General features: G+C 60.6%; 1 protein-coding gene across 1 annotated transcript; it reads left to right on the top strand.

Moving 5' to 3' along the window:
- Nucleotides 1–308: 308 nt before the first annotated feature.
- ABCD1 (ATP binding cassette subfamily D member 1) lies at nucleotides 309–13,554 on the top strand. The gene is made up of 10 exons (XM_004606605.2): nucleotides 309–1,483; nucleotides 3,420–3,600; nucleotides 8,262–8,404; nucleotides 8,479–8,647; nucleotides 8,788–8,882; nucleotides 10,014–10,159; nucleotides 11,231–11,376; nucleotides 12,197–12,281; nucleotides 12,367–12,492; nucleotides 12,591–13,554. Exons 1-10 carry the CDS (start codon nucleotides 560–562, stop codon nucleotides 12,796–12,798), a joined length of 2,223 nt encoding a protein of 740 aa, XP_004606662.1. The 5' UTR covers nucleotides 309–559; the 3' UTR covers nucleotides 12,799–13,554.
- The last annotated feature ends 260 nt before the right edge of the window (nucleotides 13,555–13,814 follow it).

Here is a 13,814-nt window from a genome sequence, read left to right as displayed (position 1 = left end):
CTCTAGCCCTCCGAGTCGTCCCTCGTCTCTGTGGTCCAGGGAAGAGGCGGGGCCCAGGCGTGAGGCGAGAACGGGGTGGGGCGCCCCTCCGGGCCCCGCCTCCCGCCCCTCCTCCGCCTCCCGCCCCTCCTCCGTCTCCTCCCCTTCCCCGGACTCGCCCCTGGGGAGGGGTGGGTAGGTGGGGATTCCGGGAGGGTGGTGGAGTCACTGCCGCTTCAGCCAGCCTGCAGAGCAGACGCTGCTCCCGGTGCCCCAGGGAGGGGCGACAGCGGGGCGGGAGGAGGAGGAGGAGGAGGAGGAGTGGAAGAGACGCCCTCTCTGCCAGAGATCTCTGGAGGCTGTGACCCCAGGACTGGGGGACTGACAACTTTCTCCACCTCAGCTGGCAGAAGAGGCTGCGAAGCTGGAGGACCCTGAGCTCATCACCCAGGGGCCCCAGGACCGCCCAGGTGGCCAGAAGCGCTCGTCTAGGGAACCACAGTGAAGTTTCCAGTTGTCTAGACCACCAACTATCGACTACCTGCCTCTGCTGTTGCGTGAGGTCCAACCCGCAGGGGACATGCCCACGGTGCTCTCGGTGCCTCGAGCCTCTCGGGTGAGCGTGCTGAAGCGCAGCGCTGTGGTCCTGGCCCTCACGGCCTATGGGGTCCACAAGATCTACCCACTGCTGCGCCAGTGCCTGGCTCCAGCCAGGAACCCACAGGAGCCACCAGCGGCAGGAGTGTCCACGCAGGGGACCTCCAGGGCCCCCGCAGACTTGGCCTCAGAGGCCAAGGCTGGTGTGAACCGGGCGTTTGTGCGGCGCCTTCTGTGGCTCCTGCGGCTGCTCTTCCCTCGGCTTCTGTGCCGGGAGACGGGGCTGCTGGCCCTGCACTCGGCCACCCTGGTAAGCCGGACTTTTCTGTCCGTGTATGTGGCCCGCCTGGATGGACGGCTGGCGCGCAGCATCGTGCGCAAGGACCCGAGGGCCTTCGGCTGGCAGCTCATGCAGTGGCTCCTCATCGCGCTGCCGGCCACCTTCATCAACAGTGCCATTCGCTACCTGGAGGGCCAGCTGGCCCTGGCTTTCCGCAGCCGCCTTGTGGCCCACGCCTACAGCCTCTACTTCACCCAGCAGACCTACTACCGAGTCAGCAACATGGACGGGCGGCTGCGCAACCCTGACCAGTCCCTGACGGAGGACGTGGTGGCCTTCGCTGCCTCGGTGGCCCACCTCTACTCCAACCTGACCAAGCCGCTGCTCGACGTAGCCGTGACCGCGTACACCTTGATCCGGGCAGCCCGCTCCCGCGGGGCGGGAACAGCCTGGCCTTCGGCGATCGCTGGCCTCGTGGTGTTCCTGACTGCCAACGTGCTGCGAGCCTTCTCACCCAAGTTTGGGGAGCTGGTAGCTGAGGAGGCGCGGAGGAAGGGGGAGCTGCGCTACATGCACTCGCGCGTAGTGGCCAACTCGGAGGAGATCGCCTTCTATGGGGGTCATGAGGTGGGGCAGTTCAGGCCGCGCGGCTGGGAGGTTGCAGGGAGCTGAGGCCAGAGGTGTGCGGCGGGCCTGAGGGAGGGAGGTGGGGGGGCAGCCCAGGCCCTGGCAGAGAAATAGAGAAGCTAGAACTTTGGGGCGGCTGCCTGCTTGCCCCAGGCCACTTCTGCTTCCTCTCCGGCTGTGTGAGCAGCCGGGCTGGCCTGGGGCTGCCATCCTCGATCCTAGCGGTTCCAGCTGTGCGGCGCCACCTTCCCCTCACTGCTGCCACCGGCTGGGAGGAGGCGCCTGCCGGGTGGGAGCTGGGCCCCTCGGTGGGCCGGCCCGGCCTGCTGCTGGCTGTTCCTGGGCCCCCAAACCCCCCCACCCCTGGGCCCTTTGAAGGCCGGCTGGACGCCCAGCTGGCTGGCTGGGCTGGCGTGCATTATGGGCATGACTCAGCCCAAGCCGAGGTTAACAAGCAGCGTGGAGGCCGCAGCAGTGGAGGGGGCTGGACCTGGGGTCAAGGCCCTCAGGCCAGTGAGGGGGCAGGGGGTTGGGCCGGGATGCCTGGCTGGGGCCTGCTCAGCAGGGCACTTTTCCTGCGGGCCTGGCAGCCACCCTGCCCCCTTCCCCGTGGCCGCCCTTCCGCCCGGGGCCCCCACATGGGCGCAGCTCCTGGTGGGCCGGCCGAGGTTACTGCCGGCCAGGGCTCCCTTTATCTCGCCTCGCCCCTCCCCTTCCTCGTGCCTGGGGTTGCAGCTGCCTGAGGCCTGGCTTTCTGCGACTCCAGTTTCGGTTCCGAGTTCTTCTGGGGGGGCGGGGGCAGGGGGGAGGGGCACATCCTGAAGGCCTCTATGTCTGGCCTGGGTCTGAGGGACCTGCTTATGACATGGTCTCATTGGATTCCTAAAAAGAGAACAGCTCCAGCTGGGCGCCCTCCTCTCTCCTCTGCTCCCGCTCTCCCGCGCTCTGGGTGGCCTGCAGGGCCTTGGCAGACAGCTGTGGCCCTGGGTGAGGTGCTTGGCACGTTCCCTGAAGCTAGATTGTCAGCTCTGGCTGGCATTCCTGCCAGCTCCCAGCACGAGCCGGGATTGTCAGGGTGCTCCGAGAGGCGTGCAGGAGGCAGGGCTGGAGGCAAAGCCCAATTTCATGGCGGTTGAGCAGGCAGAAGAAAGATTGCCTGCGCCATGTGGTATTGTGGTCATCAGGATGTGGGGGCCCAGCCAGCAGGGGCCCCAGGGCCTGTTGATGTCCCAGGCGAAGGGCGGGAGTGAGTGCTGGGCTGCTGGCCGCAGAGACAGACAGAACCATAGCTGTGTGGCCCCCGACATCCCCACAGTCCCTGACCTGGGCTCAGAGGTACAGGAGTGTAGACTGTAGGCGGTGTGGCTCTTGCTAGGACATGGATTCAGGCACACGCAGCATCCCATTCTGCTGGCCGAGCAGGGAGTCCTGTCTTAGTTAGCCGTGGGTCTCCTGGGGCCTCTGCTGTTGTGAGCACGTGCCCTGCAGGCTGTGGGGACAAATCCACAGAGGCTCAGCTGGGAAAGGAACGTGACCCCCCCCACCTTTCTGCCACTGCCACAGGGGTGCTCCTTGTCTGCCATTCACTGTCCGCTTCCTGGTGATAGGAGCACTTGGGAAGCCCAGCCCGTTGCTGGGCTGAGGCCTCATGGTGCGGGCTGTCTGGGATCAGGGTGACAATCCAGGCCTGACCAAGGAGGGGCACTGCCTTCTGCCCCCAAGGACCCTCTGCTTGGTTCAGGATCCAGCCTGGTGAGCGTCCCAACTCGGAGCCAAGAGAGAAGAGGGGGGCTTGGAAGGTGGGAGTCCCCTCTTCACTGCAGCTGACCCCTAAGTCTGTGGGGCAGGCACCCAGATATCTTCATGTGGGCAGCCCATGCCCATGGTCGTGCCTTTGTCCCACACATCCCCGCGAGCCTGCACATGTCGCCCACAGGTGGAGCTGGCCTTGCTCCGACAGTCCTACCAGGACCTGGCTTCACAGATCAACCTCATCCTGCTGGGCCGCCTGTGGTACGTCATGCTGGAGCAGTTCCTCATGAAGTATGTGTGGAGCGCCTCGGGCCTGCTCATGGTGGCCGTCCCCATCATCACCGCCACCGGCTACTCAGAGTCAGGTGAGAGCTGTGACTCTGGGCCACGCTGGGACCAGAACTCAGTCCCAGACAGCGTCACGACCTTCTACCCCTCGCCTGCACCTGCTACTGTGGTCCCAGGCCACTGAGGTCCTGGAACCCTACAGGTCCCACTGCGGCCTGGAGGTAGGAGGCTGGGGAAAGAGCCATGCTGGGCTTGGCCCGTTGGCCAGAGATGAGGGCAGCTGCCTGCCACCCATGGGACTGGGAAGCCTGTCACACCACGTCTGCCACCATCAAGACAGCTTCCTGTCTCTTTCCTCCTCTTACTCATTTCGTGCACAGCCTTATCTGGTTGCATGCACCCCGAGAGCTGGTAGGGGTCAGTCAGCAGCTCCGACCCCCCACCCCCCCCTCTGGAACAGGCTCTCCCTGGCCTTCAGACTGGGCTGTTGCCCCCTTGGTTCGTTACGTGTTCGAATCTGATCCCCTGTTGACGAATTTCTTTGCTCACAGCCCTTTCCCTGCAGCGCGGTTACCTCCTTCCAGAAAGGCAGTTTCCAGAAAGTTCTTTCTGCTTTTCATCATGGGAACGCCGCGATTGTTTTGCCGTCTAAGAAAAGGTCTTTGTTTTACCCCTATCCCCCCAAGTAATGAAGTAATATTTGTCGGGTGTGGGCTGCTTCTGGAGGCACCCCCATTTCTGGCCTTCCCTGTCGGGCCTCCGGATCCTGCTGGAGATGGGGCCTTGGCCTGTCACAGCTTCTGTATTGCTCGGCGCTCCTCTTCCTCCTCTTCCTCCCCTCCCTGCCAGTGCCTGGGTCAGCCCTTCTCTGTGGCTCTCCCTGGTACTGCCAGCTTGCTCTACATCTGCCTTCACTGGATTTGGCTCTTCTGGCTTTCACGTACTTTCCCCGAGTCCTGTCTCTCTCCCAAGTAGACATTTGGAAACATATTTGCCCTTACGGTAGAGACGGCAAACTGGTTGCGTGCCCCCATTCTGCTGTCGCTCACTTCTCCTCTGTCAACGGTCTGTCACCCATGATTGGGGTACCTGGAGACCATATTGGGGGGCAGCCTTATCTTCCGTCTGCCAGCCTGCACCCAGACTTCTGGGGGTCCCCTGAGCTGCTGGCTCACGTGTTGGTCCATGCCCAGCATTCCTGCTAAGGAACTAGTTGGTACTATTTTCTCTTCTTCCCTTGGTTTGAAAGCCACAGGCGGTGTTGCTCAGGGATCACTCATGCCAGTGCTCAGAGGTGCATGAGATGCTGGGATGGAGCGTCTCCCTAGCTCTGGGGTTCATTTCCTGTGGCTTGGGAAATACGGATTCCTGCACTTGGCGGTCCTCTTCACTGGTGCTGACGCAGGTTGACAAATTCCCATAGGAAACCTGCTCTTCAGAGGACCAAGGGCCCAGCCCTGCGTGCAAAGCTCCCCGCTCCAGTCTCGGGGGGCCCACAGGCACCTGCGCGGCCTCTCCTTTCACTTTTGGGAATTCCTCTTGCGTTCCTTCTAGTCCACATCTGCTCGAGAGCTGCTGTGTGGCCTGAGGGCTGTGTGACAACTCCTGAGCTCTCTTAGATGTCAACCCTGGGGATCTCCACTGTGCCCCCCATGGGGAGTGACTCTAACTGGAGCAGAGGCTTTGCCACGGCAGAGCTGCCATGGGCACCCCTACACCAGACGAAGCCAGAGAACCTCAGAGGAGGAGCCACCTTCAGTCGCCCTGGGAATAATATGGCCTGGCTGGTTCCCCGGCCTCAATTCCTCCAGGGCCCTGCAATGCCTGCCTCGCGTCCCTCGGTGTGGGCACAGGTGGCCTGATAGCACTGCAGATGGTGCCTGGGACCCCAAGCACAACAGCAGGAGGGCATCCATCACTCCTGCCTTTGGGGACATTGCAAGAAGTCGGCCCACACCATCCACTTTAGGGGTGCAGCCTACCCCCCACCAGTGCACGTTTTTATGGTCCTGTGCCAGGCCTCAAAGCAGTACCAGGTGAGCAGCCACCCATCTGTCTCCTGTGCACTGAGTCCCTCCCCCAGCGTAGTCCTACGGCCCATATCTGGGGCTCCATGTGGCCCCGGGATAGAGTCCTTGCACTGTCTCTCTGGAAACTTCCCACCCTGTAAGAACCGCAGTGGACACTGCACACTGACCTATACCCCAGGACCCTCAGAGTTGGCCTCCTTGCTCCCCCTTGCCATTTCTAGAACCTTCCTTCTGTCAAAGCCCTGCTCCTGGGCGGGAGCGATAGCACAGCGGGTAGGGCATTTGCCTTGCACGCGGCTGATCGGAATTCGATTCCCAGCATCCTGTATGGGTCCCTGAGCACCGCCAAGGTAATTCCTCAGTGCAGAGCCAGGAGTGACCTTTGTGCATCGCCTGGTGTGACCCAAAAAGAAAAAAAAGCCCTGCTCCTCTGGAGGGGACTCCCAGGATACAGGGAAAGGGGGCTTGGGGTGCAGCAGCTCTGGGCAGCTGGGTAGCGGGAAGGAACCATGTGTAGCAGACCCTGAGCAAGGGCAGTGAGGAGATGCAGCCACCAGTCAAGCCAAGAATGAGAGCCAAAGGCCTCACAGTGATTTCTTATCGGAATTACTGAGGCGCTGTTAATAGGCCCCCTGATTTCCACCCTTTGGAGGTTGTAGTCAGTGGGTTTGATCCATTTGCTGAGTTTTACAATCTCCAGCCCCATCCCTTGGCCCCCACAAACCTGCTTTGTTTCTGGATTTGCCTCTGGACAGCTCATGTAAACAGAAGTTCAGACTCTGAAGCTCTGGGATCTGGCTTCTCTCATTCCGTATCTTGTTCTCCAGGTCCCCCTATATCACAGGATGACTCTCCAGCTCCTTCCTTTTATGGCTGGGAGCACAATCTGGTCGGCACGGGCCCTCCGTGGCCTCAGCCTCTTGCCCGTGGGTGACACGGAGATGGTTCCCACCCTGGGCTGCTCTGAGGGATGTTGTTCTGAGCTTTGGTGTTTCCATTTCTCTTGGGTGTCCAGATGGGCGTGGCTGGCTAGCTGGGCTGGAAAGCGGAGGGTAACTGTAGAGCTGCTGATCTCTTCTCCCGACCTGACCACTCCTGCTGCCCGGCAGCCATGTGGGAGGGCTCCAGGTCCTCTGTTTCCTTACTGCCTTGTTAATGTCTTTCCTTGGTTACAGAAAGCCTAGTGGGTAAGGAGTGCTGTTTCGTTGAGGTTGGATTCACGTTTCCTTGATTATTTGTGATATTGATGTTCTATCCCATGATGATTGGTCACCCATGCGGCATTTCTGGGGGGAGGGAATGTCTGTTCAGGTCCTTGACTAGTGTTCAATTGGGTTGTCTCTGGTTGAATTGAGAAAAACTGGGCAAAGTGCTAGCTCAGTCCGCTGGAGCATACGCTTTACATGCGGGAAGCCTGAGTTCTATCTCCAGCCAAATGTGGTCCCCTGAGCATTACCAAGAATAAACCCTGAGCACCAAGTCAGGAATAGCCCTGAGCACTGCCAGGTGTGGCCCAAAAGCAGAAGGAAAGAGAAGAGAGAGAGAGGAAAGATGGAAGGGAAGTAGAAAAGGGAGGAAGCGAAGGGAAGAAAATAAAGGAGTGTCTCTTCATTAAAAAAATGTTTATATGTGTGTGTGTTAATTGAATCACTGTGAGATTCAATTATTTTTTCATGCTGCCAGGGATCGAATCCAGGGCCTCACGCATGCAAGGCAAGTGCTCTTTCACTGAGCTACATCCATAACTCAAGTCTCATTTTCTTGGGGAGAGGGCTTTGGGGCCATATCCATTGATGCTCAGGGTTCACTCCTGGCTCTGTGTTCAGGGATCACTCCTGGTAAGCTCAGGGGACCATCTGAGGTGCCAGGGATCAAATTCGGGTTGGCCACGTGCAAAGCAAACACCTTACCCACTGTACTATCTCTCTGGGCCCCGAGTGTCAGCTTATTTATTTATTTATTTATTTTTGCTTTTTGGGTCACACCCAGCGATGCTCAGGGGTTACTCCTGGCTCTGCACTCAGGAATTACTCCTGGCGGTGCTCAGGGGACCATATGGGATGCCAGGGATCGAACCCGGGTCAGCCATGTGCAAGGCAAACGCCTTACCCGCTGTGCTATCGCTCCGGCCCCCCTGAGTGTCAGTTTAAAAACAAAAAGTTGAACTGGCAGGGATTGAACCCAGGGCAAAGTGCTCCACTCCTATGCTCTTTCCCTGGCCCTGCAAGTTCTTTATAGATTCCAGTGCCTCCTTTATCAGTCCCATGGTTTGCAGATTTTCCCCAATCCATGTGTTATCATTTCACTTTTTCACTGTAGTGTTTGGAGTGCAAGTGTTGTTCATTTTGATAAAGCCCTTCTACTGCACGGGTTTTAGCTATCATTTTTAGCCACCTTGTGTGAAATCCAGGGTGACGAAGATGAGTCCCTTATTTCTTCTAATGGATTTGTCATTTTCGCTTACATGCAGATGCCCAGGGCTGCGTTTGAAGTGAGGGTGTGCTTTTGAAATTGAGGGAATGGCTGGGGTTTGGAGGCCACACCTGGTGATGCTCAGATGGTGCTGGAGATCGAACCTGGGCCCCGCCACATGTGAAGCCTGTGCTAGCCCTTAGTGGGCTGCGAGATGGGGGGTGTTGCTGTGCATGTGGGTGGTTCAGCCCCATTTGCTAACGGGGGGTGGCGTCACCATTGATGTCCCACTGCAGACTCCGAGGCCGTGAGGAAGGCAGCCCTGGAGATGAAGGAGGAGGAGCTGGTGGGCGAGCGCACCGAGGCCTTCACCATCGCCCGCAACCTCCTCACAGCCGCAGCTGACGCCATCGAGCGCATCATCTCCTCCTACAAGGAGGTAACCCGCTGCCACACACCCCCGCCCCGCCCCTGCCGTGCCCCCTCCGCAGCTGAGTGGCACCGACTCCGCAGGTGACGGAGCTGGCCGGCTACACAGCCCGCGTGCATGAGATGTTCCAGGTTTTCGACGACGTCCAGCACTGCCACTTCAAGAGGCCCGGGGGCCCGGAGGATGTGCCGGTGGGGCCCAGGACCATGGTGAGGTCTGGTGTCCGTGTGGAGGGGCCTCTGCAGATCCGAGGTGAGGCGGCCCTCTCATCCTCACTGCCCACCAACCGGCCCACCCACCTTGCCTTACCCGGGAGGCTTCCCGAAGTGGCGGGGCTCACTGCCACAGGGGCCCGGCTGCCCCCCTCAGTTCTCCTCACCTTCTCTCGCCAGGCCAAGTGGTGGATGTAGAGCAGGGGATTGTCTGTGAGAACATCCCCATCATCACGCCCACAGGAGAGGTGGTTGTGGCCAGCCTCAACATCCGGGTAGGTCGGGGGAGGGGCAGGCCCCCTGGAGTGTAGGCTGACAGCTCAGGACTCTGGGGTCTGTCCTGGGGCCCACGAGCCCTAGCCAGCGTCCAGGTGTGTGTGGCTGGTTATGGGCGGCACAGGCAACGAGAAAGCGAGGCTGGCTAGGGAGCACTGAGGGTACGGTCCTGCTCTGGCCACCGCCAGCCCCCTGCAAAGCTCAGGACTTGGGCACTTGGCTGGCAGAGGTTGCCCTGGGCATGCTCTTGGCCATGGCCTGGCACCTGGCTGGGGGCTTGCTGGACAGCAGGCCCTAGGGGTCAGGTCCTAAGGGACCTGGAGAGCAGGGCATGCTGGGTGTGACTGCCAAGCGGCTGGGTCAGTAGGCCTGTGCCCGGGCCAGGGGTCACCCACAGCAGAGGGCAGTGAGCCAGGCCTGGGCCAGGGGGACTCGGTGAGGACAGCCTCTGATGTTCTGAGAGGGAGAGTGGGTCAGCATAACCAGCCAGGGGTAGGGAAGGAGATGGGGACCCGAGCAGGCCTGAGTCTGTCTGCCACTTCTCATCCTGTCTGCTCCAGCCTCACGGGCCTTCTCCGCAGGCACATCTTCCCCATGTGCCCTTTGCCATGCCTCAGTACCCCCATTCGCATCTGCCTGGACTCTGGCTCCGAATACAGTGAGATTTTGAGGTCTTGGGGGTTCTTTGCATTGGGGGAACCCCATCATACAGACTGAGGGAAGCCAGAGTCAGGGCCGAGAATGCTGCTGTCATGGCAGGGAGTGGGTTGGGGGCCAGTTGTGTCCCGAGCATCGACTCCACACCCCAGGGCTCCCCAGCCTCGCAGCCCTGCTAACCCCCCAAAGGGGAGCGGGGCTTTGTGGCACCGGGACAAGGCCACCGGCACTGGGGCCTGGCAGGACATGAAACAGCACAAAGCTGCACCCAGAAGGTGCCTTTCAGGCGCGGTCCAAGGGGAACAGGATGGCGTGGCCTGGGGCTGACGGGGCTTTCTGGTGTCAGGGCTTGAAGGGACGGGGATGGGGTCCAAGTTGGGGTTCCGTTCGAGCTCCCAAAGCTCGAGGCCCCTGCCCCCTCTCTGACCTGTGGGGGTGTGGGGACCCCCGATTTAGCCCATCACTGCTCACAGGTGGAGGAGGGCATGCACCTGCTCATCACAGGCCCTAACGGCTGCGGCAAGAGCTCGCTGTTCCGGATCCTGGGTGGGCTGTGGCCCACGTACGGTGGCGCACTCTATAAACCCCCGCCGCGACACATGTTCTACATTCCACAGAGGTGCGCGGGCCGGGCTGCGGGTGCTTAACCGTGTGCGTGTGCCCTTGCCTGACAGGTAGAGCAGTCAGTCAGAAGGGTGGGACAGAGTAGAGTGGGTAAAGTGATGGCCTTGCATGCAGCCATCTTTGGTTTGATTGCCACGGGGTCCCCCAAGCCCTGCCAGGAAGTGCAGCCCCCAAAGCAAACCAACAGCCACAACATAGGAAGGGGGATTTTCCCCAGAGACAGGGGTCGAGGCGCTTGCCTCTCGTGCCTGACCCCGGTTTGAAACCCCAGTACCCCACATGGTTCTGTGAACTGCACCAGGAGTGAGCCCTGAGCACAGGGCCAAGAGTAGGCCTTGAGAACTGCCACATGGGGCCAAACAAATCAACCTCAAAGGGGCTAGAGTCATAGTACAGTGGGGAGGGCATTTGCTTCCCAAGTGGCTGACCTGGGTGTGATCCTGTGCATCCCATATGGTCCACTGAGCACTGCCAGGAGTCATTCCTGAGAGCAAACCTAGGAGTACCCCCTGAGTATCACCAGGTGTGGCCCAAGAACAAACAAAAACCCCAAAACAAATAACAAACCAAAACGAAGGTAGATTTCTAGACTGGAGGGCAATGTCTCCTTTTCTTGTTTTGGAAAATGAGACAGTAGGCAGGTAACTTTGAGAACCTCTGGTGGGCGCTCTGGGGGCTTGGGTGAGCATATGTGTAGGAATATGTAGGCCCTAGTGTGGCATGAGCACGTTTTGTGTGTGCAGGTGTGTGTGGATTGCCGGTGCACATGTATGTAGGTACGTGCGCGTGTCTGTGTGGGTTGCTGAGTGTCTGTAGGGATGTTTATGCATGTGTGTAGATTGCTGGGTGCACATGTTTGTAGGTGTGTGTGTGTGTGTGTGTGTACATTCCTGGGTACATGTTTGTGTGGGGTTTTTGTGTGTGTGTGTATTGCTGGATGCACGTGTGTGTAGGTGTGTGTAGATTGCTGGGTGTACATGTGTGTAGGGCTCTGTGTGTGTGTATCACTAGGCGTGTGCTGTGCATCCCGCCCTAAGTCCCTCATGGCCACACCGCTGTCCCACAGGCCCTACATGTCGGTGGGTTCCCTGCGCGACCAGGTGATCTACCCAGACTCAGAAGAGGCAATGCGGAAGAAGGGCTGCTCGGAGCAGCAGCTGGAGGCCATCCTGGACATTGTGCACCTGCGTCACATCCTGCAGCGGGAGGGAGGTAGGGGTGGGCCCTGCCAGCAGGTGGGGATCAATCGCCCTTTGTCCCCAAACCCAGCCTGGCCTTGGCTGGCAACTTGTTCCACCATGCAGAGTGCAAAGTGCCAGCACCTCCAGGAGCCCCCTGCTGGGCATGGCTGGCAGTGAAAGGCGAGCATGGGACACTCCATGGGGGTCCCAGTTCCCCCTATCTGCACTCCCAGGAGCCCTGGAGGTGGCAGGGGAGGGCTAGCACTCTTGTGTCGACCTTCTAAGGACCCGACACCCCTCCGTGGGAGTGTGCCAGCACTCGGCCTCAGGGGTGCCCCATGTGCCCACTGTTCACACCGACCCCCACTCTGTGCTGTCCTGTTCCATCCTGGCTGAGAGGACCGAGGAAGGGCCGGGACTGGCAAGGGCGTGCACCCTCTGTCTGATGAGAATGTACTAGAAGGGGCCACCCGGGGACTATGTCCACGGTTCCACATGACTCCCACCCCGCCTGCAGGCGCAGGCTACAGAGGGTCACCCTGTGTGTGGATGACAAGCATTCCCAAGCTGCAGGGAGATGGGGCGTATAGAGGGGGCCAGAAGGCCTCCCCACCTGTGGCCGGCACCTACTCAGCACTGGGGGCCACTGATGAGAACGGAAAGGGGTCCAGCAGCCGAGGTCTAGAGACTGGATCCCAGAGCAGCGGTGTGTAGGCGGGGGTGCACCTTTCTGGTAGGACCCAGGACCCCGCCATTTGCTGCTTCCCCATGCCTGTCTCTAGCGTGTGGCTTAGGCTCCCCCGTGCGGCTCCAGGTCTGGTTTGCTGACTCAGGTGCTGGTTGCCCCCCAGGTTGGGACGCCGTGTGTGACTGGAAGGATGTCCTCTCGGGGGGCGAGAAGCAGCGGATTGGCATGGCCCGCATGTTCTACCACAAGTAAGCCCCCTGCCCCAGGGCTTCCAGGAGGTGGGGTCTCAGGTGGCGAGGGGCCAGTCTGTAGCCTGCTCCCCTGCACCCCCAGGCCCAAGTATGCCCTCCTGGATGAGTGCACCAGCGCCGTGAGCATCGATGTGGAAGGGAAGATCTTCCAGGCAGCCAAGGATGCGGGCATCGCCTTGCTCTCCATCACGCACCGGCCCTCTCTGTGGTAGGTGCCCTCTGTGCCCCTGGAGGCCGGGGAGGACCCAGGCCCTGACTCCAGCTGGGGCACTGCTGCACCTGGGTCCCTGTCCCTCTCCTGCCCAGGAAGTACCACACGCACCTGCTGCAGTTCGATGGGGAGGGCGGCTGGAAGTTCGAGAAACTGGACTCGGCGGCCCGCCTGAGCCTGACGGAGGAGAAGCAGCGGCTGGAGCAGCAGCTGGCTGGCATCCCCGAGATGCAGCAGCGCCTGCAAGAGCTGTGCCAGATTCTGGGCCAAGAGGTGGCCGGCGAGCCAGAGAGCACCACCTGACCATCCCTCTCCCTGCCCAGCGCCCCACCCCTCGGATCACATGAAGGAAAGTGCAGCCCCCATGCCCCCCACACCATGCCTCTCCCGCCACCCAGGTCTGCCACAAACCAGGTGGGGTCCTGGGTCCCGCCCCTACCTCAGGCAAGGAGAACAGTGGAGGGGCCGCACCCTGCCTGCCCCTTCCCTGCACCCCCATTGAGTCTCTTCTGTGTGAAAGACTCAGTGGCCCCTTGCTGATTCCCAGTCCCCATGCCATGGGATGTCCCTCGTGCACAGAAGCTGCCAAAGCGGCACCCTGGCCACAGCTGTCCACATCACGCCCTCGCGCCGCCAGGCGCCTGGAGCGCTGAGCCACATTTGCACAGCATTTCCCAGCAAGTCCCATGAAGAATGTGCCCCTGCCTCCTGCTGCAGCTAATTTATTGCCTTCCTGTCTGGAAGCATCAACGTCGCCAACCTGAGCTCCCTGCCAGCAAGGGAGGCAGCCATCACCCCACCAGCCGACACTGCCATCCCAAGCAAGCGGGGGAGGATGCTGGGGCCGCCGGGAGGGAGGGTACCCTCGTTCCAGCTCAGTGCCAAAGAGGGATCAGTCAGCTGGGGTGCTGGGACTGCCAAGCTGGCCTCTGGTCCCAGAGGAGGCCCCGCCGCCACCGCCGCCGTGCCTTTCCAGGCCCTCCGCCCTTGGGCCTGGAGCCGCCCTTGGTCCTTCTCAGTAAAACCTTTGGTAGAGACTGAGTCCAGCCTCTCTCATCTTGCTCAGAGGGGTTCAGTGCTAGCACACGTGGCACTCGGGCACATGCTGGGGCGGCAATGGCTTCTTTCTGGTGGGGGTGCGTCCAGTGCACACACTTTACGGACACCCTGGACAGCAAAGGCCAGTGGAGAAGAAGCGATGTGCCACCACCCCCACCCCCAACTCACACATCAAGGTGCTGGGGGCCACGCTTCCAGAAAGAGTGAAAGTGGGTGCTGAGGCCCAGGACTGACAGGGTAAAGTGTAAGAGGAGGCAGGA

Source organism: Sorex araneus, chromosome X (assembly GCF_027595985.1).
Source record: "Sorex araneus isolate mSorAra2 chromosome X, mSorAra2.pri, whole genome shotgun sequence".
Classification (NCBI taxonomy): Eukaryota; Metazoa; Chordata; class Mammalia; order Eulipotyphla; family Soricidae; genus Sorex; species Sorex araneus.
Note: the sequence above shows the minus strand (reverse complement) of the source record. Positions and strands in the feature narration are given on the sequence as shown.

Bases quoted from the DNA above. Each gene is read 5' to 3' on its own strand.
- ABCD1 (XM_004606605.2), top strand. From the start codon at position 560: ATGCCCACGGTGCTCTCGGTGCCTCGAGCCTCTCGGGTGAGCGTGCTG. The intron at 3,601-8,261 runs GTGAGAGCTGTG...GTCCCACTGCAG, and splicing joins CACCGGCTACTCAGAGTCAG to ACTCCGAGGCCGTGAGGAAG. The intron at 12,493-12,590 runs GTAGGTGCCCTC...TCTCCTGCCCAG, and splicing joins ACGCACCGGCCCTCTCTGTG to GAAGTACCACACGCACCTGC.